The sequence below is a fragment of the Eptesicus fuscus genome, chromosome 20 (genome assembly GCF_027574615.1).
Source record: "Eptesicus fuscus isolate TK198812 chromosome 20, DD_ASM_mEF_20220401, whole genome shotgun sequence".
Classification (NCBI taxonomy): domain Eukaryota; kingdom Metazoa; phylum Chordata; class Mammalia; order Chiroptera; family Vespertilionidae; genus Eptesicus; species Eptesicus fuscus.
In genome coordinates, this window is record NC_072492.1 from 35,179,317 (window position 1) to 35,206,857 (window position 27,541).

General features: G+C 56.2%; 2 protein-coding genes across 3 annotated transcripts in view; one reads left to right on the plus strand and one right to left on the minus strand.

Moving 5' to 3' along the window:
- The window catches only part of ARSG (arylsulfatase G), a 50,059-nt gene extending 38,270 nt beyond the window's left edge, over positions 1 to 11,789 (plus strand). Inside the window, exons 10-11 of the mRNA XM_008149556.3 lie at positions 4,841 to 4,931; positions 10,771 to 11,789. Coding sequence (XP_008147778.2) covers positions 4,841 to 4,931; positions 10,771 to 11,114 — 435 coding nt within the window. The 3' untranslated portion in view covers positions 11,115 to 11,789. The remainder of the gene's footprint in view (positions 1 to 4,840; positions 4,932 to 10,770) is intronic.
- A 6-nt stretch (positions 11,790 to 11,795) lies between these two features.
- Positions 11,796 to 27,541, minus strand: part of WIPI1 (WD repeat domain, phosphoinositide interacting 1) — a 28,093-nt gene continuing 12,347 nt past the window's right edge. The window contains exons 5-13 of one of the 2 annotated variants that reach the window (XM_008149389.3): positions 22,295 to 22,392; positions 21,561 to 21,653; positions 20,804 to 20,874; positions 20,141 to 20,248; positions 16,849 to 17,013; positions 16,074 to 16,181; positions 15,329 to 15,447; positions 14,825 to 14,925; positions 11,796 to 12,339 (exon numbers count right to left, since the gene is read on the minus strand). In XM_008149389.3, coding sequence (XP_008147611.1) covers positions 12,292 to 12,339; positions 14,825 to 14,925; positions 15,329 to 15,447; positions 16,074 to 16,181; positions 16,849 to 17,013; positions 20,141 to 20,248; positions 20,804 to 20,874; positions 21,561 to 21,653; positions 22,295 to 22,392 — 911 coding nt within the window. In that variant the 3' untranslated portion in view covers positions 11,796 to 12,291. Of the gene's footprint in view, positions 12,340 to 14,824; positions 14,926 to 15,328; positions 15,448 to 16,073; positions 16,182 to 16,382; positions 16,466 to 16,848; positions 17,014 to 20,140; positions 20,249 to 20,803; positions 20,875 to 21,560; positions 21,654 to 22,294; positions 22,393 to 27,541 lie in introns of those variants that run through there. The other variant, XM_054709940.1, reaches the window with a different exon arrangement.

A 27,541-nucleotide genomic window follows, 5' to 3' on the forward strand; every position in this document is an offset into this window, starting at 1 on the left:
TGAAGGAGATATGTACCCCGCCCGGCTCTTCGGGGTGACCCTTTGTGCAAACAGAGCCCCCTCAGGGGAGGCAGGCAGGCGGCTGGCCACTCCAGATCCAGTCTGAGAAACCCTGAGGGCGACTCCTCTGAGATGAACCTCTCTCTCCTCTCCCTTCCTCCTCTTCCCTGTAATCAGCCGGAATGTCCGTCGGATTTGAGTCTAACCGTTTGGCCGAGGGGGTGCACGTTGCATGGCAGGGACAGACCCTGGCTCCCGGAGGCCCAGCAGGAGGCTCTGCAGCCCCCACACTAGCTCCGGGCGGTGCGACCCAGCACCCGGTGTTCGTTCTCTCTCTCTCTCTCTCTCTCTCTCTCTCTCTCAATGTATTTGTTGATTTCAGAGAGGAAGGGAGTGGGAGGGGAAGATAGAAACATCAATGATGAGAGAGAATCATCGATCGGCTGCCTCCTGTATGCCCCCCTACTGGGGATGGAGCCTGCAACCCGGGCATGCGCCCTTGACCGGAATTGAACCTGGGACCCTTCAGTCTGAAGGCTGGCGCTCTATCCACTAAGCCACACCAGCCAGGGCCTGGTGTCCTCTCCTCAGATGCTCTGAGGCACCACCAGGAAATGCTGGGCCTGATGGCCTGTCCCTGTCACTTCCCAGTTTTCCTTTTGCCCAAAGGGGAAGAGGAAGTGGGAGGAGGGAGGAGGAGGGAGGGACCGGAACCCCCTTTGCAAGGCTCTGTGAGCCCAGGGCTTCTCAGTTAGAGGCCGCGCATCAAAGCGTCTATTTTTATTTATGTCTTCACCGAGGGCCACATGGAAGTGACTCAGATGCCGCTCAAATGTGCTGTGGCAGCTACTGCAGCTGCCCTTCCCCTTGGCCGGCCCCAGCAAGCCCCACGCCGGGCTTCTGTGAACACTCACTTGTGCCTGGGGTTTGTCAGATGATGCCTGGCACGTCCTCTCCCCCCGCCCGGCGCCCCTCGAGAAGTACCGCTTCTCTCTGGAACACCCGACCGACCCTCTGGAGCCGCAGGCGCTCCCAGGCCGCGCCCTGCTCCTGAGCAGGGAGAGGCAGGAAAGGGGGAGTCACACTATGTGACCCTGGGGGCCGATTCAGGACGTCAGGGAGATGCTCCTGAGTGTGCGTCACCATGGCGACTAACAGAATCATCGGAGTCACCAGGAAGCGCTTCGAGGACTGTGGCCTCCTTGATGTGGTCGGGGCCTGTGGAGCCAGCTCATCGGCGCTCACTTCCGTGCCCAGAGGGGAGAGCGCTCGCTCTCTTCCTCCAGTCTGCGGGCTCACAAGGCCCCTTCTCAGGGCGCAGCCCTGAGGACCGGAGACAGACCACAGCGCCCACCGGGCTTTCGTGGGAACGTCCATGTGGCTACGCAGCTCAGGCGGGTGGATCTGCTCCCTGACCACACCCCGAGGCCCCCTGGGAGCCCGCCAGGTGCTGCTTGCCGGCGCTGCTGCTGTCGTCTGCATGAGCGAAAGCACATGGGCACACACCTGTGGCCACCCTGCCTCTCGGGGCACCGGGTCTCGGCCGCATTGGTGAGGACCTCCATGGAGGGCCACATAGGGCGTTGTTGGCCCTGGTCCGGATTTGGCCTTGGAGTTCTCTGATCAGCGACTAAAGACACTACACTAAACCATCTCTAATTTGCTGAAGGGAGGCCAGGGGGTAAAACTATGGTTATGTAGGTATACATTGTGCACGTACATGTACATGCGTGTACATGCATGTCATATGTGTTTTAAAATAAGCACCATTTGATTGTGTCCACCGATAGGTATGTCTCGGGCTTACAACGATCCTAATGTGGGTTGGTTTGGAAGAAAACCATCCCGGTTTCAGGAAGCTCAAAGGAACCCCTGGTCATCTCAGTACAATCCTATCTAATAAAAGAGTAATATGCAAATTGACCATCACTCCAACATACAAGATGGCTGCCCCCATGTGGTCAAAGATGGCTGCCCCCATGTGGACATAAGATGGCCGCCACAAGAAGGGCAGTTGGGAGGGACCAGCCCTGCAAGGGATGGAAGTTGGGGGTGATCAAGCCTGCAGGGAGGGCAGTTAGGGGTGACCAGGCTGGCAGGGGAGCAATTAAGCATCAATCAGGCTGTCAGGGGAGTGGTTAGGGGCAATCAGAAGGCAGGCAGGCGAGCAGTTGGGAGCCAGCAGTCCTGGATTGTGAGAGGGATGTCCGACTGCTGGCTCCCAACTGGATTGTGAGAGGGATATCCTATGAGATCGGGCCTAAACGGGCAGTCGGACATCCCTTGAGGGGTCCCAGATTGGAGAGGGTGCAGGCTGGGCTGAGGAACACGGACACACACACACACACACACACACACACACACGTGCACAAATTTCGTGCACTGGGCCTCTAGTATGCAAATATAGCTCAGCAGCGGGTTCCTCCCTGCTTTGCCAATGAAGTGACCTAGAGCCACTGACTTTTTGGCACCCTCTCCGGGTCCTTTGCTGAGAGGTGGAAAGGCAGGTTAATGGGCGATGGGGTTTCCTACTAAATGGTCTTCTCACGGGCAGCTGGGGACCCTGTGACGTGATGCTCAAACCCCAAGGCAGCGGCCGCCGTGCTGCACACTCTGGCACTTGCTGAGCCTCCTGCTTCTGGTCTTGATACGTCTGTCCGTGTCTTGGCAGAGAGGGCAACCCCAAGGGGGGAGACGGAGGAGAGCCAGGCAGGGGAGGGGGCACAGCCTGGCACCAAACCCCCACTTTGCACTCACCCGTCACTTCTCTTAGGGAGGCCCCTCGTGGTGAAGGACACCATCCCCAGTGGCTGGCGAAGGGCTGACCACTTTGGAGGAAGAGCTGTGCACCCCCATCCTGTGGGATAGGAGGGCCTCCCGGGGGTGCCACAGAGGCACCGGCCTTCCGGACCGAGGACAGGGCGGTGCTCGCGTGCTTAGACACAGCATAGAGCAAAGCGAAGCCAGCAGGCGGGGAAGGCGGCCGCGGGGGTGCCGCGTGCTTTCGGGAGGTGGTCTCGTCGTCGACGTTTGGACCGGGCGCCCTCCGAGAGAAAACGTCTTCCCGCAGCTGTGATTCATGGCTCGGTTTGCCAACCTCCTTCCCGTGTTGATAGAAACAAGAATACAATCAGTCAGCTCCAAGGGGGGCAGGGGGGAGGCACAGACAAGGTCTCTGAAATCCAGCCAGGTTTCTGAGTGAGCCGCCCCCCCAGCCAGCATCCTCTGGGGCTGTGGAGGTTGCCTCTGGTAACGGCGCACAAACATCCCAGCCCGCACGGTGGCATTTCTGCGACCGAGAAGCAGCGCCCGCCCGTGATTGGAACCAGCAGGCTCGACCCCCGTCTCCTGGATGTGGGAGCGCATCACCCATCAGTTGACAGAAGGCTTTCCAAGGCTCCCGCTTCCTGCCTTCCCCAGGAGGAAACCACACAGCCTCCTGCGGAGAGAGGCTTGGCTTCCCGCGGGCCTGGGAGAAGCGAGGGTTTTGAGTTACGGCTTCTTTTCCTGTTTGGAAGGAACCGCTGTCATCACGCTGCCGGGGGAACCGCCGAGGTTGTCACGAGAGCGCGGCCTGGAAGAGGCAGGTGTGGGAGGAGCCCCGCCCTCGGCATCCTCCCGGGGCCGGGAGACTTGGGGGACAGCTGTTTACGGCTCCAACAGATGGTTCTGATTTTTTTTTTTTTTTTTTTTTTGCCCCATGGAAACTTTGAATCAGAGAAGCGCCTTCCCAGTGATGTATATTGGTCATGATTCATACCAGGGCGGTCTCCCGCTGCCAGCCCAAACCCACCCGCCTCCCCAGGACGCTGGCCACTGGTTTCCTACCAAACCCTGCCCTGGGGGTCCCCGATGTAGGTGTTTCCAGGCCGTAGGGATTCGTTCAGCTGGGACCTGCAGAGGATGGGGCCCCTCGGTCGGGGTGGAGTAGGATTGAGGCTCCGTTCAGAGGGCAGGGGGCGCCCATTCCTGGAAGAATCACTGAGAGGGTCTCGCAGGGTGCCTCCCCGGGGCCGCCCGGGCTCAGGTGGCAGTGGAAAGATGGCCTGGCTGCTGGAGAAATCGGAGGGTCACCTGCGCCAGAGGCCCTGGGTGTCCCTGTGAAGCGGGCAGGTTCCCAGGCCCGGCAGCTGGCGGGTGGAGCGGGCGGGCCGGCCCCCGGCACGTGAGCTGTGTGCGCACACGGAGCCCCTCTCAGAAGGGCCTGCGCTGGGTTCAGAGTGCACTTGCTGTGGTCTCCTTGAAAGTCTCAGTTTTTGGACAAGGTTCCTTCCAGGCTCACTGTGCTGGGGACCCTGCAGCTGGTGCTGGGCCCAGGGGTCTGGCCGGAGCTGTGACCCACTCCGATCGTTCCCAGAGGCGCCCAGGACGGGGCTGGTGTGGACTTTGGGCCGGTGTCTGTCAGCGTTTGGGGCAGGAGGGGGCGGGGGGGGCCGAGGGAAGTGTGTGTGTTGGGGGGGGGGACCCGCTAGCTTCCCAGGGAGCCTCTAGCCTGGTTGTCTTTCTTTTCTTTTTAAATATATTTTCTATTGTTGATAGTATTACAGATATCTCCCATTCCCCTCCCCTTTACCCCCTCCCCCCAGTCTCCTCCCACTACAGGTCTTCAGTACCCTATTGCCCGTGTCTATGGGCCACGCGTATAGGTATATACTGAGAAAGACAAGTACCACACGATCTCACTTATTTGTGGAATCTAATGAACAAAATGAATTGACCAACAAAATAAGACCTGAAGCAGGGAGGCATGGAGCAGACGAACGTACCTCGATGTGGGGTTGGGGGGACGAGAAGAGAGAGCCTGGTTTTCTTATGAGTGAGCCCCGCCACCCTCCTGCAGGCGCTGTTTCACCCCAACAGTGGGGCAGCGGGAGAGTACGGAGCCCTGCAGACTGTCCGCCTGGAGCGTTACAAGGCCTTCTACGTCACCGGTGAGTTAGGGAGGCGCCCGCCCGCAGGCCTGGAGGGTGGCCCCGGCCCCTGCCCCGTAGTCGGGACTCTCACTCAGGCCTGCAGGAATGAGTGTGGGTGGCCCTCCTTGGGAAGCGCTTCCACCCCCATCCCCCCAACCCTCCCATCCAAAGCCTGGGCCCAGCAGAAGGTCCAGCACCCAAGGGCCCAGCGCAGGCGCTCTGCACCCAGCACACGCAGCGAACAGGTCTTTCCGCTGTTCCTCTTCCAGCAAGCCCAGAGCTGCTGGGCACAGTGCACGGTGCTTTTCACTCGAAGACCGTTTCGTTTGTTAACAGGATACCACCGAGTACATTTGGAGAGCGAATTGGCTTTAGTAAGCGATTCATGAGCTGGGCAGCAGCCCATCTAACAAATAGAAGGGCGCTGGGGGATGGGGGTGTGTACAGAAGGGAAGGTTTTATAGGCAGAAGGGTGTGGCGGGGGCGTTATTAGAAAAATAAAAGAAAGGATTACTTTTAGGACAGTTGTCTTTTTGGGAGGGAAGGAATAGCGCGGTGAGGTGGGGGTGGGGTTATCCTGCAGATTCCCTCACTAGGATTGATAAGACATTCGAACTGATGAGTTTTAAGATCCCACTCCCGGGAGAGGCTGCACCTGCCGTGAATGAGGTTAGAGTTTGGGATTGGTGATGTGGCTTCGCACCAGGGACTCCACCTCGGCCTGTGGTTCTTTCTGTTCTGTTCCCCACGTGACACTGTTGCGCTTTAGATGCCCGTTGGGGTGAACTTTAAGGGGAAGAACAGAGATACCTGAACGTGTAATTCACTTGACCAGAGACTTTCGGAAAACAGAGTTTGGAGGTCGGTTTAGCAAACCGACGGAGCCTGGGGGGCCACCTTCCATGGTGCTTCAGAAACGCGGTACCGGATTAGGGTGCTTCTCAGAACCTCCCAGGGCTTCTCGCTGCCCACTGCATTCAGAGCCCTGCCTCCTGGGTCCCTCTCCCTTCCTGTCTTCTCCGAGGGCCACGGCCTCGGCCTCCATATTCCATTCAACTTTTAAGGCCTCAAACCGAACCCCACCTCGGTCATAAAACTCCCTCTTGCCCGGGCGGCATGCATGGCTCAGTGGCTTAATGTCAACCTACGAGCCAGGAGGTCACGGTTTGATTCCTGGTCAGAGCACATGCCCGGGTTGCGGGCTGCATCCCTGGTGTGGGGCGTGCAGGAGGCAGCTGATCAAGAGAGACTTCTCTCTTCCTCTCTGAAATCAATAAAACATAAAACTTTCATCTTCCTAGCAGTGTAGGATTTGGAGAACTCTGATGTTTGTCACATTCTCGAACAGACTCAGAAAGAGACCGCAGGCTTTGTTAGAATTAAGTGGTAAAGATTTATTCATTTAAGGGTCTCAGAGTTTGCAAACTGGGGACACAGCTAGGCAAAAACCCAGACGTGTTCCAAAGAAGAAAGAAAAGTTAAGGGTTCTTATAGTAGCCGAAACTGGTTTGGCTCAGTGGATAGAGCGTCGGCCTGGGGACTCAAGGGTCCCAGGTTCGATTCCGGTCAAGGGCATGTACCTTGGTTGCTGGCACATCCCCAGTAGCGGGTGTGCAGGAGGCAGCTGATAGATGTTTCTCTCTCATCGATGTTTCTAACTCTCTATCCCCCTCTCTTCCTCTCTGTAAAAAATCAATAAATAAAAAAAATATATATATATATATATAAAGGGTTCTTATAGTAAAAAGCACATTCATGAGAAGGATCAGTCCTGCATTCTGAGGATTTGCCCAGGACCGCTGTCAGTCAGATGTCCGGTGGAGACGCACCCCCAGGCATGGAGGCAGGACTGGGAAGTTCAAAACGTTCCAGTGCCCAGGCTCCCTGCAACAAGAACATACCTGTCCTTCACGCCTCCGCCTTCATAGTGTTAATTTTAGCAGCTTGGTTCAAGTGGCTCCATTTTATACGTGCCCTATTTTCACTCTTTTCTCACCTCTATGCCAGTCATTTAGGTGCGTGCTTTATTTCCCTTGCTAGTTGTTTGTTTTGTTTTTTCAGAGAGAGGAAGGGAGAGGGAGAGAGAGAGAAACATCAGTGAGGGAGAAACATCCATAGGCTGCCTCCTCCTTGCAGGCCCCCTGCTGGGAATCGAGCCCACAGCCCAGGCATGTGCTCTGACCAGGAATCCAGCTGGTAACCCCCTGGTGCATGGGTCATGGGTCACTGCTCAGCCCCTGAGCCAGACCAGCCAGGCTCCCCTGACCGGTTTCAAGCTCTCTGAGCCCAGAGCTCCGTAAGCCCTTTCATCTTTGTTATCTTGATGTGCGTGGACAGTGTCTTGCATCTAGAAGGAACAGTAACTTTTTTTTTTTTTAATGAATGAAAAACAAACCCCCCAAAAAACCCTAACGCCACCAAAATCTGGGACTTGCTGCAGATTCTAATTTGGTTCAGTTAATCATGTTGGAACTTTCCGAAGAATTATATAAAACAGAACCGAAATGATTTTCCCGGAGTGTCGATAAGTGACCCCGGGGAGAGCGTGGCATGAGAACAAGTTCTATGAGTTCATCGCTTGGAGGATATTAACAATGCCACAGGCGTCTTTGATCCTCCAGACCCTAAAACGCAAACCAGCCGATGGCTGTGACGCTCTCCGATGGAACGTGTCTAGATTACAGCCCTTACATTACATTATCTCAGAGGCACGGCCTCCCCGGGCCGAGGTCATTTCCGAAGGCAGCGCCCTGCCAGACGGCCCTCGGCACCGCCGCGTTGGAGTCACAAGTGTGACGGTGAAGTCACAGGGCTGTTTAAAGTGATCCCCGTCAGACAGGAATCCTAACACCCGGGGGACGTCTGTGCTGAGGAGTCACCAACTCCCAGCAGGGTCGGGGTGGGGGCCACTGACAACTCAGCAGATGGCCTGAAACGGGCTGGGATGGAACGGGGCCATGCTCGGATGCCTCCCCCTGACCCCCTGGACGTCTGCACCCCACTCACTCACGGCTGGTCTTGGGTAAGCTCCCAAGAACGCAGTGGACGTCCGTTCATGGAGAAAGATGTGTGTCCTTCTATGAGGAGGGGGGGATTTTATGGTCGTGAACTAGGAGTGGCCTGAAAAAGGCGACCGGTCTGCTCTGGTGTGGGGGAGTTCACTCCTCTGCATCCTCCATTTGGGGGGCAGCGGTGTGCCTGTGACGTCACTTCTCCGACAGCTCTCAGAAAGGTGGCGGCGGTTTCAGTTGGTTCAGCTTTTTACTTGTTGGGATGGAGTGATGCTTCTTCAGGTCCTGACACACTGGGCTAGAGACGGGACGTTTCCGACTTAGTCACTGGTCGTTGCTGGACCGTAGAGATTCTTTTTTAAAAATATATATATTTTATTGATTTTTTACAGAGAGGAAGGGAGAAGGATAGAGAGAAACATCGATGAGAAAGAAACATCAATCAGCTGCCTCCTGCACGCCCTCTACTGGGGATGTGCCTGCAACCAAGGTACATGCCCTTGACTGGAATCGAACCTGGGACCCTTGAGTCTGCAGGCCGACCCTCTATCCACTGAGCTAAACCGGATAGGGCTGGACCGTAGAGATCCTGACATCTGGTATTTAAGGAGTGTGGGTCTTTTGTTCCCTCCAACTTGTGGAGGTTGGTTTTCCACGTCGTTGGAACTGGCCCTCGCAGATTTGGTCCTTCATCTTAGGTAAATGCCTCGGTCCTGGGCCGTGGTCTGTAACCTTTTGCACTCGGATGTCGATGTGACTCGACACGGTTAGCATTAGAATAAAGGAATCGAGAAAAAAGCAGGCGAGTGCAAAGGGTTAATCCTAGCACGAACCCTTCGGGACTTCCCTGGGAAAAACGCAATGTTTCTGAGGCCTTTCTCACTGAACAGCGTTCGCGCTCTAAGCCCGTCTTCCCCGCCGGGCCGCACAGAAACGCCCGCTCAGCTCCTCCCGCCGTAGCTGCTGCTGGAGCCCGTGTCCCCGGTGCCCGGTGCCCGCGGGTCAGGGCCCAGCCAGGACCTGGAGGGGCTTTATTGGCGGACTCTGAGGCTTCCCCTCGCCAGCTCCCTCTTACCCAGGACTTTGCCCAGCCGTTGTCGTCCGTCGTGGCAGCCCTGAGCTCTGTCCCCTGACACCTCAGGCCACAGGGACCACAGCTTTCTCCTCGGGTGGAGCTGCTCTTTCCCGGGGAAATCCTTTAAACACACACCCAACCAGTGTGGCTTCCTTCTCTCGAGGATCGAGTCCTGTTAGGTTTCCGCCTTCGCATTGGTTAATTTCTAGTGCCCTCAGTGTGTTTTTATTTATTTTCTTCTTCTTTTTTTCTTTTTTCTCTTTTTTTTTCCCCCCCAGGGTTTTTTTATAGTACGTTGTCTAGAATGCATAATTGTCCATAGGAAGGTTATTTGTATGTAAGTTATCCCACTATAACCTTCATGGGAAGTCTTTAATTTTTTGTTGCTGTTGAGGACATTTTTCCATTGATTTTTAGAGTGGAAGGGAGGGGGAGACACAGAGAGAGAGAAACATCGATGTGAGAGAAACACATTGATGGGTTGCATTCCACACCCCCGGCCAGTCCAGGGCTGGGGATCGAGCCTGCAGCCATTGGAGGTGTCCTTGACTGGAGTCGAACCTGGGACCCTTCAGTTCTTGGGCTGATGCTCTACCCACTGAGCCAAACTGGCTCGAGCCGAAGTCTTTCATTCTCATAAAAGGAGCCCACCCCAGCCTTCACTTGACTGACGGCCAAACCTCACGTGACCACTCTTTATTATTGATTCAACCCCAAACTCCAGGCAAAGGCAGTGACTCTCTTTCGCAGCTGAACAACCTGAATCTGAGTCACAGGAGGAAAACCATTAAGGTCGGTTCCCTGACGGCCACGCCACCGACTCATTCTCGTCCCTCAGAGATTTCAGATGGCAGCCCTGGCCACATGGGACTAGAATGAAAGCCGCGTGCTCGGGTAGCCTGGCCCTGGCCCCTGCGGGTCTGCCTTCACCGACTGGCACTTCGGTGTTAGGCTCTCACCTTGGTAAAAAGGGGGTGAGAAGAGGCCATCGGCCGGGCCCTCCTAACCACACAGCTGTGTTTCCCATAAGCATGTGTGCGGAGCCGTTGGAAAAAGCTCTCTCACACGTCAGTGCCAGAAGCGGCTCTGCTTCCCCTGAGCAACTGGATTTCAGTTTCTGACTTAGTCGTGCTTGGCCGCCGAGAGGCTCCGAGTGGAAGGAGGTCTTTAGGAACGAACTCCCGTGTTTCCGAGGGCCGTCCTTGGCCTTCGTTCCTTTTGTTCATTCAATTATATTCATTTTTGTCAGCTACCTTAACTACTTATTTGCATGGAAAAGACAAACAAAGTAAGTCATCTGAATCATTAACAACCAAGGATGCTGCCATCGCCCCAGGCACCTGTCCCTCCTCTTTGGCACGGCCTTCACAGCCAGACAATGCATACAACCCTCTCAACTTCAGCCCGAAGTGGCATGAGTCACCTTGTCTGCCTGCCTGATGCTGAAAATTGAATATATTTGCTATCCAAGAAATCCATTTAAAAACAAATTTTAGTCCCAGAGGGCAGAGATGAAAGACATTTGGATGCATGTTCTGCTGGCTCTGAAGGCAAGTCCAAGGAGAAGTTCCAGATCATTCCGGACAGCAGGAGCATCGTGGAACGAGCACGCAGATTCTCACGGTCGTTTCTTGGACAGGGAGGGCAGTCATTTGAAAAGTCAAGTGCTGGTGTGTTTGAGCTCATTGACAGTCAGTCACGGGTCTCCCCCCCCCCGACGACGCGGGCTAGAGTTGGGTTTGACGGGGCCCTGTTGTCACCCTCTCTCTAGGTGGAGCCAGAGCCTGCGACGGGAGTGTGGGGCCTGCGCGGTATCACGAGCCCCCCCTTATTTTCAACCTGGAAGAGGATGTTGCGGAAGCTCTGCCTCTGGAAGCCGGCAGTGCCGAGTACCAGAGCGTGCTGCCCCAGGTCAGCGAGGTTCTTGCCGGCGTCCTGCACGACATCGCGGGGGACAGCGTCTCCAGAGCAGACTACACGCAGGACCCTGCGGCCGCTCCCTGCTGTGACCCCCACCAGCCTGCCTGCCGCTGCCAGACCGCCTCCCAGACCGAGTTCCCACGAGCAGGAGCGGCAGGAAATGAGACGGCGAGTGCACACCCACCCTCTCTCTAGTGACGTACGCGTTACAAGTCTCGGGGTTTGGGCGGGAAGCCACCGCCTTGCATCCCCCACCGTCCCGTCTGCATGCTGGCTTGGGAGGTCGGCTGCCGAGAGCTGTAACGGGGACGCCCACGGGCTCAGAGGCAGCCCAGGGTCAAGGCCTGGAGTTTGAACTTGGGCCATGACTTACCCTACCTTGCCAGCTGATGTTGAGGATTCGGTCAGGCAGTCCATGGACGTGCCGGGCATATATTACCTGACACGTGAGGCAGGCACTTAATTCGTTTTAGTCTTTTTTTTTTTTTTTAATGCATTCCATTTCACTGGTCACTTTCGTAGAGATTTGTGCCAACTGGTATCTAGGCAAGGCTTCTCCATCTCTAACACGCACACGACTCTCACCGGGAGCTTGTGAAAGTACCGATTCTGACCCGGGAGGTCTGGGTTGGGGCCTGAGCACCTCCATCTCTAGGCCACCCCTGGGGGTGCTTGGGTGGCGTGGGTGCTGACTAGACAAAGTCAGAGGTTCCAGGTCTCCAAGCAGAAGAGCCCACAGATAAGTCCCTGGCCCGACCCGCCACCCCTGAACCTCACCGTCACCTTTTAACGGTCAAATGGCTGTATTTTAAAGACTTGAGGAGTTCTTCCTGCTTCCTAAAACCATGAAGAAATAAACTTTCAGAGCCTTAAAAATGCATTGCCATGATTTATTGTTAGTGTCCTAAATGGGACTCAAAGGTAGTACGTGATTTATTCCAATCACTGCCAAAAAAAAAAAAAAAAATACTTCGCCTGGTTAAAATAGTCTCTATGTATGTAATATACAAGAAGTACAATTCGAAGACATTTTCCTATAGGTACATTTTTACACAGCATACATTGGAAAAGGATGCCCCTTTTAATACAAAATTCCGGCTATAGACCCATATGGTTAGTTAGCATTGACATTATGGCTGCAATACAGTTTCAATAGCAGGATGCGTATACCGTGTCTCCCGTACCCACAGGCAGCCGGGGCCGAGGGGGGCTTGGTGAGCAGGGAGCCACGTCCTGTGGCTTAAGCAGGAGGCACCTGGGATTCCTGCCCCCCACTCGGCGCCCACAATCGCACGCCATTCTTCCACCTTCCTTGTTTTCTCCAAAACCACCTGACAGGGGGGGTGTCCTGATTTCTGAGGCGCGCTTCTCATCAGGACTGCTTCGCTTTGCCCTTCTGACTTCCGCGGCACAAGATTATCTACCGGAATCAAAACAGAATGGCCTTACTCTCCCCAGGAAGAGGCGGTGGAGCAGGCTGCATCAGCGGCGGCCTGTGCCTGCGGGGTGGGCAGGGGCGGCCGGCACACAGGCCCCAGGCAGCCACCCGTCTCACTCGGGCGCAGGCGAGGGGTGGCACCGTTTCAGAACACACGGACGGTACGGAAGATATTTGCAAGCGTATTGATATGTGTATGCGGGGTTTTTAAAAAAGGCTCATCGTGTAAACACAGGCTGCTAAATCACTGTTGAAAACGTCAGTAAACGCTTGGTCCCAGCCCCTCCCTCGTGCCCACCAGAGGAAGCCTAGTGTGAGGAAGCACGCAGACCGTAAGGCTGGCCCGTTACCGAAACCAAGGTCGCCCGCCCTCCTGAGAAGGGGCTGCGTCTTTCTAAGGGACCAGAGGCGATCCACTCTCTCTTCTTTCATTTTTCCCCGGAGCAAAGGAAACCCAAGGAGACGAGAGGGAGCATGCCCAGGGATGTGTCAGTATGTGTTTTTTAGAAAGAAGACTCGTGAAGACCCGTGCTCTCACGGCATCCGGGCAAGCCCACGCGCCCGTCTACAGAAGGGATTTTTCCCCGAGCTGGGACCAGGATTCTCTCCTGTCCTGGGAGTTTCTAAGGAATGTGGGTCGCGGTGTGGATTCTGGACAGGTATGTCTATCATCGGCATAGAAGAGAGGCAGGGAGAGGAAGGCGTCTGTGCTCTCCAGCCGCATGTGATTGCGGGAAAGGCATGACCGAGATGGGCCATGTTGAGAGCGCATCCCCGTAGCCGCTCGTGTCTCTGGTCCTTGTGCGGGGAGATGGGGAACCGCCTGCTGCTAGGTCAGTGTCTCGGAGGAACAGGGCCCTCTCCTCCCCAGCCCCCTACGCTTGCTGGCGTCTGACAGCCGATCTAGGGAACCTCACTGGGTGGTCTCACTCAGGGGAGCCCCACATCGTTTTTTAAACCATCTTTCCCTCCTGGGGCAGTGCCCGGGGTCAGGCCTCGGGGCCAGCGCTTAAGCATCTCCATTGTTTTTGTTTTTACTCCAAACAAATGCTCGACCCGTGAACCTATTGTTTTATACAGGTTTTCTTTGGCAAGGGACCACTCCTGCAGGCCGGTATCTGAAGTACCTGATTCTGTAAATATAAGGGGTGGCAAGGACTACTCTGATAACAGTTAAGACTCGAATAACCTTTGTAGCAGTCATAGACTTTGGCCGAAGTCACTGAAAGGGAACCTCACCGTCACCTTTATGCCCAACTGCGTCTGACTTGCTCTGGTTCCCAGAAGATGCCACTTCGGGTAAATAACCACCAACTTTGGGTGATGGGAAAAAAAAACACCTTTACGGCTGGGTGGGGCTGGAGAACCCAAAGGCAAGGCACCTGGCACATGGGAGGCAGCAAGCCGGCAGAGGTTTGTAAATTGGTGAAAATTAGTCTTTTTAAGAACCATCGCTCTCCACCCCTAAACTATAAACCTTCCTGGTTGGCACTGGGTCTGGGGGCCCTTTTCTTTAGTGACTGTGCTTACTAGGTTGCCCTATGGACCTATGCAAGCCAGAAGCCAGACCTGCACGCCATCCTTTTGCCCACCGAATCTCCACTGACAGAAAGTGCTGATCAGGAGACATTGCACACCAGGACTAAGGGGCCCTGAAGCGGTGCCCAGTGGCCGTGGCTCTGCCTCCGGGTCACTCAGCGGACTCCCCAGGTCTCGGCCCAAGCGCTGCTCCTGTCTCTAACCGATTTCAGGTCCGCTACCTGGGCTGTTCCCGAACTGAAGCTCACAAGAGGCGTCTATATGTTGCCTTAAATGGAAGCTTGGAGAGTCAGAAGCGAAGGCGGCCATGGCCACCCAGGGAGAGGACCTGCTGTTTGCACCGGGGGATGCTGGGAGAAGCCAAGCCCAGCGCCCAGCCAGCCCGTGGCCCTTGCTGCCAGGACAGGGGGAGCAGGATGCTGGGACCCCAGGGGAGCTGCAGGGGGGCGGTAGGGGGGCGGGAAACGCGGGGCTGGCCGTGAGCGAACAATCCTGGGGTCTGCCCGGTTGGCTGGAGGGGGAGGGTCCGGCTCACCCGCCCCGCAGAGCAGTGTGGCCCAGCCCTGTTAGATCACCACCTGGAGTCCAGAGACCGCAGCGTCCTGCGAAAGCGCCCCAGGAGCCTCAGGAAACTAAGAGTGCACCCCGCAGCCAGGACAGTGCTAAGGAAGCCAAGTCCAGGACTCGGGCCGGGAGGTAGCGAGCGAGGCCACCAGACGCCCCGGGTGAGTGTCCGTGGGGAGCGCCCCCTGCGGGCTGGCCCGTAGAGTGGGCGGCGCGGCACGACCAGCACTCGGGCCTCGGGGCATTAGAGGAGGGTTAGCTCTACGCTAGCCGAGGGGGAAGTGCCTGCGCCTCCTGCCCCAGGCGAAGGCTGCCCTCGAAGCGCACAGACTGAGCCGCTCTCTTAAGGATTCCTAATGCTCACAGGGGGGAACTCATTCTCATCATCAAGACACACTGGTCCCGTGGCAAACTCGTGTTCGGGAATAACCTCTCCTCGGAGCGCCCCGCCGTCCTCGGAATAACCTGGAAACCAAGAAGGGGGCGTGAGAGAAGCCACGGGGTCTCCTCTTGCGCCACGACCAGGGCAGGACCTCAGAAAACCGGGGGGGGGGGGGGGGGGGGGGCCAGGGAGGCCGCCTTTGCCCTGCAGGGGAGTCCAAATCCCACCGTGGATGGCCTCCGAGTCCCGAGAGGCGGGCGGGCTCGTCTCACCGCCCCCCACCCGGGCGCCTGAACCTTCCCACTGGTTTGCCAATCCTCAGAGGCCAAGGGTTAACTTGTTAGGGAAACGGGCCTGCCGGGTTCAGGGAGCTGCCTGGAGAGGCTCCTCCCAAGGCCTCTGTAGGGTTGGGGAGAGCGCGCCCTCCGCAGGTAACGGTGAAGGGGACACAGGGAGGGCCCCTGCTAGCACGTCCCCACGCCTCACCTGGCACCGTGGAGGCGGAAGATGCGCTTGGTCTGGCGACTGTGGCTGCGTAGGACTGAGGTAATGAAGGTCTGAGGTCATTTTCTTTATTCTCTTCCGTGGTTCCCGAGCCAAGCAGCCTGAGGGCAGCAATGAGGAGGGAGAAGGGGAGCGGTCGTCACACACCCAGGCGCCCGCCGCGAGGAGAAGCACCAGGAGGCGCACGCCCGGCCACGAGTTCCAGCCCCTCGGCCCTGCTGCTGGGTCAGGGCGGACGGAAGGGACCTCGGTGGCCAGGGTCAACCATGCGACTCACAGTGACCCCTTTTTCACGGTTAATAAGGGAGGGCTGGCGCTCGGCTTTGCCCGGGTCACTCAGGCCAGGACGCAAAGACGAGCTCGCAAGGAGTGCACCCGGGGGAGGGGCGTGGGCAGCTCCGGGTCCTGTCCTGTCCACTGCAGGGACGGGCCCTCCTGTACTGGGCCGTGGAAGTCACGAGGACTTTCCCGTTCCATTCGGGAAATATTTCTGAGCGCCCATCACGCACGAGGAGGGAGACGGTCGTGTGTCATTCCCTTTCCCAGAAGCGCACGGCATGGTGAGCCTGACACGGAGCCCCACTCGGAGCGGGCGCCCCCTAGCGGTTTGCGCCGGGATTGCCGGTGGAGGAGAAAGGAAAGCGAGAGCACGGGGGAAGATCAAGCTCGTCCTTGTTCCTGGCCCAGGGGTGACGCGACACAACCGGCTGAAAACTAGCAACCCCACCTGTGAGTCTTGATCAAGACACACTCTCCTCCGTCCTGAGGGTCCAGGTTGTAGATGTAGAGGTGTCCGTCGGAGGATGCGACCAACAGCCTCGGCAGTTTCTGGATCCTGAGAGCCAAGCGAAACGCGTGTGGTGGTTACAACGAAGGCGGGTCACAGGCCGGCCTCCGACAACCAGGCCTCGCTCCCCCCCCCCCCCCCCCCCCCCCCCCGACCGCCGCCGACTTCTGCCACCGACAAACCCTTAGCCCACTGGGCCCGGGTTCTGGGTGTCTGGCTGTTTCTTTGCATTCTGACCTAGTGATCTACCTTGAGGATTAATTCTTGTCTTTGAACCTAATTGTGTGGGAGAGACAAAATGATGTGTGTCCACACCATTCCTCCAGGAAGAGCTGTTACGAAAAACAAAAACATGAGCTTACCTGAACGGGACGGCGTCTCCACCTTGAACAGTGACAGGAAGGAAAAGAGTGGGAGGCTGGCTTGCATCTTGGCTGGCTAGTGTTACGACATTTTTTAAGTGTTTAACCCCTGTAAGCTTCTTGGGTAAAACATCTGTCAACCCCGTAGGTGTCTGGGCCTTTGCACAGAATTATGTAAACACAGAAGCTGTTCTCGGGACAGTGTCGCCATAGATTCCCTTCGCTCACCCTTCCTCTCGGCCTTCTTCTCGTTTCTTTTTATTATTATTATTTTCTGTGCGTGTGTTTGGGGAGTTGGTGCTTTGGGGACATGAATGTGTCGCGGCGTTGAGAGTGGGTGGTGCCCTACGTACGTGGAGAGGGTGCAGATGTTCTTCTGTCCGGAGAAATTCAGACGCCCCGTGGCGAAGGCCCTGTCCTGGTTCATCATGTCTGACACCTGGGCGGGGAGGTAGTTGGAAGCTGCCATGAACATCTTCCCCATGTAGCCGCTCCAGGTCGAAGGCTCCTCGGGTCGGCTGGGGGGAGCAACGCACAGGCAGAGGCGCGATGAGCCCGAGCTGCAGGCACGGGCATCCATGCGATGACCCCCACCCCCACACGCGGGAGGAGGGAACCGCCTCAGCGTGACGTCCTGCCCGCCCGGCACAGCCCGGGGCACCGTGTCCTGGCCATGCCGAAAGGGCAAGTGCCCCGTTGTCCCTCAGAAGGGCCGTTACAAAGCTCTTAAGAGGTTCCCAGTGTCACACTTTTCCTGCATTAAAAACGTTGCATCTGGTGATTCGTCTGATTCCTAGGTTCCTGAAAGCGGGTGAGGGGAGGGAGCGAGATGGGATCGCTATCTGGGCTCTGGAAACAGGCTCAAGCCTGCCTGGGAGCTCAGTGTGTGGCCTCGGGGCCAGACGAGTGGGAAGGAAACCCCCCAGGGCAAGACGCTTGGGTGGTGTTTGATTACGGCCCGGAGCACCCAGTACCCAGGATTCATTGTGGTGCAGATCCTTCCGAGGGACCTGGTGCGCCCCCTGCAGTCGCCAGAGCGGTGACCGCTCTGTTGCTGAGACACGTGAGTGTGGACGGCTCACAGGCCCCTGCCTCGGCCCCGGCTCTGCACAGGGAGCAGCAGGGACCAGGGTGGCCACGCCTGCCCCGAGGTGCTGGTCTGGGGGACCAGATCCTGGCGGGAAACACACACACAGCCCAGGGGTCTATCTCTCACTCTGTTCCCGGCGCTGGCTGGCGGTTTTTGGACAGACCTCTGGGCCCCCTGTTCTCATCGGAAAGCCGGCCCTCCCAGGCGGACTGCTGTCGCCCCGGGCTCCCCCGCTCTCCCTGGAGCCCTGTGCTCAGGGTTGGGATTTACCAAGAGCTCTAGAGTCCAGGTCCTGCATTCACGGTGGAGACACAGCCCAGGAGAATGATGATAAAAAAACACGGGGAGTTACTGTCAGGTGCCACCTGAAACACCTCCCCGCCTGCCTTGCAGGGGTACGGTGGGACCCAGGGCGCACTGTGTGAGGGGCTCTACCAACGGAAATGCATCTCTTGGTGCAATTTGTGACTCTTCTGTGTGGTCCCCTCCTAGTCTCTCTGGCCAGTCCATCCTCTGTCTTCTCAATGGACTGGTCTCCTGCATACGCTCCTGGGCACATGGAGCTCCCTCCTCAGGCACCTTCATTCCCAGAGGCCACCAGCCCCAGAGATGCCATCTAATAAAACAGCTGGGCTGCCCTGACCGGTTTTGCTAGTGGATAGAGCATCAGCCTGCGGACTCAGGGGTCCCAGGTTCGATTCCGGTCAGGGGCGTGTGCCTTGGTTGCGGCCACATCCCCAGTGGGGGTGGGGGGTGCGGGAGGCAGCTGATTGATGTTTCTCTCTCATCGATGTTTCTAGCTTTCTCTCCCTCTCCCTTCCTCTCTGTAAAAAATCAATAAAATATATTTAAAAAAAAAAACAGCTGGGCTGTGTGCCAGGCGCTGTGCTTACTCCCCTGCGTAGCTGTCCCAGCGAGGTGACCATGGTTATCCCCGAGGTACAAATGCAGGAAGTGGGAACCCAGAGGAGGAGGGACCCTATCTCCTCCCTCTCCTCTGCTCCTGGAGTGGCTACGGCCTGAGCCATTACCGCCGACTCCACCACCTGCTTTCTGAGTGGGACTGAGCTGATCGCTAAGCCTTCGTGTTTCCATTTCCCTTAATGACACTTAAGAGAAGTGTCAGGAGACCCGAGTGGCCATCGTCCCCCGAGGAAGGTGGGAGCCATCTACACGGCTACTGGAGCGGGATCTTGACCTTGGGAGGCGGGCTGGGCATGGTTACGCTGCCACGCACGGTGGCTGGGCGGGAGAACGCCTCACAGCTGTGGTGCTTTTGAGTGTGAACGTCCGCAGGAGAGGACACGGGCACGCCCGCAGCACTCAGCCCCGTGAATTCACGCTCACGAGACGGCAGGCAGAATGCCCAGCAGTGGCCCCGAGACTCCGCCCCGGCCCCCGGACCTTGGCCCCGGGACCTGCCGGTGCTGAGAGCAGTGACGGCTGGAGGGCCCCGCTGGCTGCGGCGAGGGAGGTTACCCAGCTGGGCTCAATCGAATCACGTGCGCCCTTAGAGCACAGAGCTTTCTCGGCGTGCTGGCAGGGAAGGAAGGCAGAGGGGGAGCCGGGGGAAGCCGAAGCCCGAGGAGGAAGCAACACGGAGGAGTCTGGGAGGACTTTCAGCTCCAGATGCGAACGCGGCCGGCCACCACGGGGACGTCTGCCTCCTGAGACCCCGACGGAGCCCCCAGCCGTCCCGCCGACTGACCTACAGGACCGTGAGGTACGCCCGCTGGCTGTTTTACGTTTGTGGTACTTGGTTATGGCGATATTAGGGCCCCGACTGCAATCTAACACATGCTCTCTATTGCCAACCTCACCCACGCCTGCCAGTCACGCACAAGGGCACTGACAGTGCTCACCTCGCACTCTGGGGCGGGTAATGGCAATGACTGCATTACTCGAGTTAGAGCAGGCGTCCTCAAACTACGGCCCGCGGGCCACATGCGGGTGTTTTTACCGTTTTGTTTTTTTTACTTCAAAATAAGATATGTGCAGTGTGCATAGGAATTTGTTCATAGCTTTTTTTTAAACTATAGTCCGGCCCTCCAACGGTCTGAGGGACAGTGAACTGGCCCCCTGTTTAAAAAGTTTGAGGACCCCTGAGTTAGAGCAACTCAAAACATCAGCCTGCTATGTCTGGTCAAACATCCCATTAGCTCACCCCTAATGCCTGGGCAGGGCCAGACCAAATGATTTCGGGTGCGGAGACTCACACGACCCGCGGGCCCGACGTTCCCCACCCCTGAGGTCAAGGCGCTCAGTTAATCCCGCCAACAAGCCTAAGGTGTGTAGACGATGAATCTGTACCCGAGTCCAGAAAGATTAAGTGACTGCCCCAGCTGGAGGGTCCCTAGACGTGGCCTCCATGCGTTACACCACCGAGCCTTTGCTCACGCACCCTCGCCGCTCTGAGAAGACGTGACGAGTGAGGCCAAGGTTGTGGCTTTCCGAGAGAGAGGGAACCGCACGTGCTGTCCGTGGCCGCCAGCACAGGGGACTCGGGGCCCGATCCTCCCGCCGAACGGGTGTGTGACGTCTGGCGCCGAGCTCACCTGTTGGCGAGGTGCTCCAGCTTGAAGATGTGCACCGTCTCGGTGTTGCTGGAGGCGCAGAGGAACTGCGAGTCCATACTGAAGGCCAGGGAGCTGATGGTCACGTACCTAGAACACAGAGCATGTGTGGACCGGCGAGCCAGGAAAAAACCAGCTTCGTGAGAGAACCACGTGTCCCCCGAGTCTGGGAGTTCTCACATCAAAGGTTCCTACAGGGTCACGGTCTCAGGCAGGAAGGAACGGGCTGCTCCTTCCGGTCACCACGGAGGTTTTCCAGCGGCCCTCTGCACCACTGGCTGCAAACCCTACAGCCCGCGGGGTCCCAGACCATCACCCCTTCTTCTGTCCGCAGAAGGGGACCAGGAATTGCTTTTGGATTGCGACCCCCCCTGGCTCTCTCGTTTCTCCTCTGCTGGCCACACAGCGACACCCACCAAGGACTCTGGTGGCTGAACCCGTGTTAAAACGGCACCTTCGCTCTCAGGTGTACTAAGCAGTGAGCGGGCCTCTAGGTCAGCTACTGAGAGAGCACAGTGCTGCCCCCTCTGGGGCACAGAGAGGCGGGCACAGAGCCGCCCCTCCCTCCTCTCCCTAGACGGCTGCCGGCCGTCCACTGCAGCACTCCGTGGGCACTTGACAGCGGGGCTCACAGTGAGCACACACCTTTTCATTCCTCTCCGGAACTCGTAGAGCTTTTGCCCTTCAGGTACGGAGAACACCCGGATGACCGTGCCCTGGAAAAGAAAGCAGGTGGACGTTGCATGCCATCCGTGGCTTCGCACAGACACGCCTCTTTAGAAGACGTGTTTGTGTTGGCGTTGAACATCTGTCCCCGGGGAGGAAGCCCAGAGTGCTGGGCGGGGGGGGGGGGGGGGCCCTGTCTGTTTGCATATGTGCCACATAAGCAATTCTCGGGGCGCGTCTGTCTCCCTTTTCCCTCCCACCCCAGCCCAAGGCTCGGCGTGTGTTCGCTCAAACGGCTCTGGCTTCCTGGAATGGCCAGTCTCTGCCGGTCACGAGAGACCTGTTCTTCCTGGCATTTGAAAATTCAGCTTGCTCACACTCCCTGATTATTCCACTCAGAAGAGCTCAACCTCCTGCTAACGCGCAAAGCTTTCTGTTTATACTGCATTAGAGAGAGGCAGCCTCTGTCTGTATCCACGACGGGCACACCCGCTTCTCAGTCAGGCGGCGAGTTTTTGTGCAAAAGTATCTTGCCTCTTGCATAGCTCAGGCCTCTGGGCTCGTGAGTTAATAGAGGCATCAGTATGCCACACCGCGCCTGATGGGCTTCTTCTGAAAGGAATTCTGGGCGGGCCCAGAGGCCCGTCGGTCCTGGTGTCACCAGGCGCGCGCCACCGATGGCCACCCAGCGAGCCCCGCAGGAGGAGAGCCCCGTGAAGAGGCTGGGCGCACTCACTTTCTCAGAAGCGCTCGCCAGCTTGGAGCCCGAGGCGTTGAAGGTGATGGCGGCCAGCGTCCCCTCGTGGGCCGCAATCGTGCAGACTGTTTTCTGTGGGTGGAAAGGAACAACGGGTATCGATGCCGGGAAAGAGGGACGATGGATTTCCCCTCCCTCTGCTTCCTCTTTCCCTCCGAGACACCCTCCCTCGGTTGCCCGTCGCCCGTCTCCCTTTCCAGCAGCCCTTTCACATGGAAGCTGTACACGTGTTCAGGTGTATCCAGACTCTGCATCAAGGGCCACGCGTTTCCATCCCTCGTCCTGCCCTCGGGAAGACGGACACCCAGCTGTGCCCGGTGTGGAGTGATGTGCATCTTTAGGGAGCTCCCCCCTGCAACGCTGCCCGCTCTGTGAAGCGTGGCAAGCGGAGGACAGGAAGTGTGCAAGCGCTAGGGCCACGCTGCAGCATGACGCCGCCAAGCCCACAGCGGGCCACCAGCTGGCAGGTGGTTTCCCTGGCGCTGCAGCTGTCTGCCCTGGCCTGGCACGCTGCCTCCTGGCTATGTTGACTGATGGCTCAAGGGCAAATATCACTACTTTCTCCACACCCCAGCGCCGTGGCCAGAACAAACTCCCCCGGTGTTGCTTCTGCCCCTGCACCTCACCCCACTGCGACAGAGCCCGCTCACCACCTGTCACTGACCGCAGAGCCACGCAGGTGGGCGGGGCCAGCCCGGTCACTGCCAACTTACCAGGGAGTGTCCATCATACAGCACAATCTCGCCTGTGGTCAGGCTGCCAGGATAAGCCACGTAAGAATTGGAATGGTTGATAGAGAGGGCACACAGACCTGGCAGAGAACAAACAGCAGATGAAGAAGCCCGTGTCCAGAGAGAGAACTTACCTGCAAAGGGCCCCTGAAAACGGCGCGCCTACACTGCCACCTCCTGGTGAGGGGAGGAACGGCGTGGCAGCCATGACCTGCCTGCTCTGGCTCCCTGCAGCCCCCTGGCGGGTACAAGGTCACTCTTGGCCCAGGCCTGACAAGGGACCACTCGCACCGTCCCAGTTCTGCTCTGGCAACCCAATTCCCCATCTCATCTGGGTTCTTTGCAATCCAAAATGCAATTTCAAGATCAGCCTGCCCCGCAGAAGGAAACGGGGGAGGGAAGGCCAGGACACCAGGTTGGTTTGCATGTGGGTTCCCAGAGGGGTGGTTAGCAGAAAGGAGGTGAAGATCGGACTTGAGTACCAAACTGCAGAGTTCAGGTCTTATAAATGTGTCTGGTAGGTTCTGAAGGTTTCTGAGTACATGTGTTTAAAAAAAGCAGAGTTAATCGGAACCACAACGAGATACCACTTCACACCCACCAGGACGGCTATTATCAAAAAGACAGATAATTGGAACCCTCACACTGCCGCTGGGAAGGTCACGCGGGCCAGTGCTGGGGAGACAGCCTGGCCGTTCCTCAAAAGACTAAACACCGAGTTACCATCTAACCAAGAATCCCACTCCTGGACACGTCCCCAAGAGAAATGAAAACACAGCCACGTAGAATCTTGGATGTAAATGTTCACGGTAACATTCTTTGTAACAGTCAGAAGGTAGAAACAGCCCAAATGTCTATCATCTGATGAGTGGATGAGCTGTGGTATATTTTTACAATGGAATATTCCCTATTCTATATATATAAAAGCCTAAGCGACCTGTCGACCAAACGACTGGTTGACCGGTCGCTATGACGCACACTGACCACCAGGGGACAGACGTTCAACACACAGGATCGGGCTCCCTCCTGTCTGGATCGGGCCTGCAGGGATCAGGTCAAAACTGGCTATCCAACATCTCCCAAGGGGTCCCAGATTGTGAGAGGGCACAGGCCAGGCTGAGGGACCCCACCGATGCACGAATCTGTGCACCAGGCCTCTAGCTAATAAAGAGAAATGAAATACTAACATATATATATATATATATGTATATATATATATACACACACACACACACACACACACACACACATATATATACACACATATATATATACACATATATATACACACACACACACACACACACACACACACACACACACACACACACTAGAGGCCCGATGCATGAAATTCATGCAAGAGTAGGCCTTCCTTCCCCTGGCTGCTGGCACCCAGAACCCAGGCTTCCCTCCAGCCACCAGCAGGCACCCGGGACCCAGGCTTCCCTCCGGCCACCAGCAGGCACCCGGGACCCGGGCTTCCCTCCCAGCCCCGGCTTTGTCCAGAAGGACGTTCAATCTAATTAGCATATTATGCTTTTATTATTATAGATATTACAATATGGATGAACACTGAAAATACTATGCTAAGTGAAAGAAGCCTGTCACAAAAGACCACATATTGTATCGTCCCACTACTATGAAATGTCCAGAAGAGATAAATCTAGAGATAGAATGTACTTTAGGGTTGCCTAGGCCTGGAGGTATGGGGGCTGATGGCTAGGAGGTATGGTGTGTTTTTTTTGCGGGGGAGGAGGGGATAAAATGTTCTAAAGTCGATTGCCCTGGTGGTCATACAACTTTTTGAATACACTGAAAGCTATTAAATTGTGTACTGTATATGGGTGAATCATATGGCATGCCAATTATATCGCAATAAGCTGTTAGGAAAAAAACAGGCAGTGTTTTAAGACTATCTATCTGGCAGAGACAGACAGGGGACATGAGTTCAAGATCCAGGTCTGCCAAAACAATGATTCAGTATTTGTATATATTGCAAAATAATCACAAGTTTAGTTAATACCTGTCAACATACAGTTACAGTTTTTTTCTTGCTGAACTTTTGAGATCTTATCTCTTAGCAACTTTCAAATATGCAACACGGCATTACTCATGTGGTCACCATGCTGCATGTTCCCAGGACATATTTTATAACTGGAAGTGTGTACCTGTTGACCCCCTTCAACCAATTTTGCCCCCCACCCCTCACTTCCCTCCTCCGGCAACCACTAATCTGTCCTTTGTATCTACAAAGTCATTTTTTTTAAATCCCACATATAAGAGATCGTACGGTTTTTTGCGATATTTGTCCTTGTCTGCCTGACATCTTTCACTCCACATAATACCCTTACGGCCCATCCGTGTTGTCACAATGCTAAGAGTTCATCCTTCTTATGGCTGAACAGATTCCGTTGCACATACACACCACATTCTCTTTATCAGTTCATCCATCGCTGGACACGTAGGTTGCTTCCAGATCCTGACTATTGGGAGCAATGCTGCGATGGACGTGGGGTGCAGCTAGCTCTTTGGCAGGTGATTTCATTTGCTCAGGCTGTATTCCCAGAAGTGGGACCGCTGGATCACGTGGCAGCTCTACTGACTCTCGGCTGTTTGAGGAAGCTCCCTACTCCTTTTCACAGTGGCTGTACCCCTGACACTCTCACCAACAGGGCACAGGGCTCCCTTCTCTCCACGTCCAGCCATCCTGGTTACTTCGTGTCTTTTTGAATAAGCCATTCTAACAGGTGCCCTTCAGAGTTTTATGTTCAAATCGAATATCTCAGGAAGGGAGACAGGCTTCAACGTCTTCAGCTAACATGGCACCTCCTGTGTTACCTGGAGGAGAATGACATGGCCCCAGATTCTACCAAGAAAGGGGCGGAGGGGGACGGCTGGGGCAGGGGCACACTGGCACAAGCCCACGTGTTTGACAGCTGGGCTCTGGGCTTGCACCTGTGCCGACCCATCTGCCTGTAGCCAAGGGGTCCTGCACGCCGGCCCTCGCAGACGAAACCAAGGCCCCCGCAAACGCTTCACGTGAGTTCCTTCGATTGCCTGGGGTCCAACCAGCTGTGAAGCCCCCAGGGAAAGCACGAAGTCTTCCGTTCCTGTCACAGGTGCCGCACAAAGCCGTTTAAGGAAGGAAACGAGCCTTTCCTCTGAGAGTATTTTATAACAGAAAAGTGATCAACAATTTGCAGAGCCCAGGAAATAGGAAGGAAGAGGAAATCAGCCACCATCCTAAAACCCAGAGGTTTTTCACTGTTCTCAACATGGGAGCACATTTCCTTCCACGGGAACGAGGTTTTGATGGTTGACACTGGACACACATTTTCACAAATCACTGTCAGCTGTGATTTCACCCGGCGGTGTGGCTGTAATCCTTCCACAGCTGGAAGAGAAGGGCCTGCTACCACTTCAAGAGCCGATGGCATCGTCCGCTGGAGGACAGGGACGTCCTGGGATTCTAAGCCACCGGCGTCCTGGGATTCCTAGTATGACACGTCCAACTTCACGCAAGTTAACGGTGATTGATGACATGCAGTTCCCTCTGGGCTGACGCGTGGCCCAGAGCGTGCCTTCCCGTTTTCAGACACAGAAAGGAATCTGTGCTTGCAAATGCGCTGTTTCTGCACATGAGAGCCAGCTCGCGGCCTGCAGCACCATTTCCAGAGAGAGGGCTCACTGGACAATGCCCACGGCTTTGTCCTGTTAGACACACTATGGGGGGTGTAGACTGACCCTTTGGTACCCCGTACACGGTTGTGAGATCAGCAGCACAGCTGAGTCCATGGCTCGCAGACCTGTCCAGAGATTTCTGCCCTCCACGGCTCGGCGCACAGACTGCTGTGCTGGCAGGAAATTAGCTTCGAGCCCCGTGGGGCCTACCTCTTTAGAGGAAGCAGCCTGCAATCTCTGACACAACAGGAACGGGCATGACACAAACACAGACGAAGAGGGAGGAAATTTACAGCCACACAGATGCTGAGCGCAGAGCAGCGGGAGGACGCGGTGCGTGCCACTGATTCGTGGTTCACGTGGGCAGCGTGCATGCAGAATGTGTGCTCGAGACAGGCGGTTCTGTCTGCCTTGTGGACATGAAGGTCTATGTGGATCAGAGCCAGCGTTTCCATCTTTGGTGTTGTTCAGAAAATCTGTTAGAGAATGAGCAGATGAAGGAGGCCACCGGCCTCAGGATTTTACAGTCGTGGTTCTGAGGTTCAGAGGCAGCCGATGGTTCTGGAGTGGGGAGCGGTCATGTCATGCGATGCTGGGGTGCCCCCCAGGCTGGCGCTGGGCTAGTGAGTGAGCCTAGCGGGCAGAGTGTGATGTGGGGCAGATGTGCCATGGCTCTCACTCCCTGCCCCCAGTTAATCCTCCAAGTAATTGGGGGGGGGAGGGGCGATCATTATCATCTCCATTTTATTAAAGTGGTTGTTGAGAGGATAAGTATAAATTTCAGGATTTGAAGAACTCCTGGACATTCTCTCCAAAGGATGGCAAAGGTGTAATAAGACGCACTGTGGCCTGGCCAGCGTGGCTCAGTGGTTGAGCATCAACCTATGAACCAGGAGGGTTTGATTCCCACTCAGGGCACATGCCAGGGTTGCAGGCTTGATCCCCAGTGTGCGGTGTGCAAGAGGCAGCCCATCAATGATTTTCCCTCATCACTGATGTTTCTCTCTCTCTCTCCCTCTCCCTTCCTCTCTGAAATCAATAAAAATATATTTAAAAAAAGACACACTGTGGTTGTTCAACTTGACCCTGGCCTTTCAGAAGGAAACGCTAGAACACCGCACTTCACAAACTTAAACTGGGAAACTGACTCAACAGCGTCCCATCCTGAGAAGTTCGGGAAGTGCAACGTGGAGATTTCTCTGTAACATAACAGAACATATTCTTTGCGGTTCGGCTTGTCTCTCTCCTAGTCACGTAGACATACCAAGTCAAAACCTGCTCTTAATTATTACGCCTACTCTGTGCTGAGCAACCACAGAAAATAATTAGGGGTAAACACCTCTCGGTAACAGATGCATGGAATCTCCCACGCGTCTACCTTAAACGCCCTGACACATTTGCTGAGAACGGGCCCAGATGAAAGGAGTTTCGGGGGGGGGGGGGGGGGGGGCGCAGGCGGCCGTGAGGGCCACACAGCCTCTTGCAGGGCGCACAGCCTGATGTACTTGAACCTGCCCCCATTAACACACAGCCTCGGGGTAAACACCA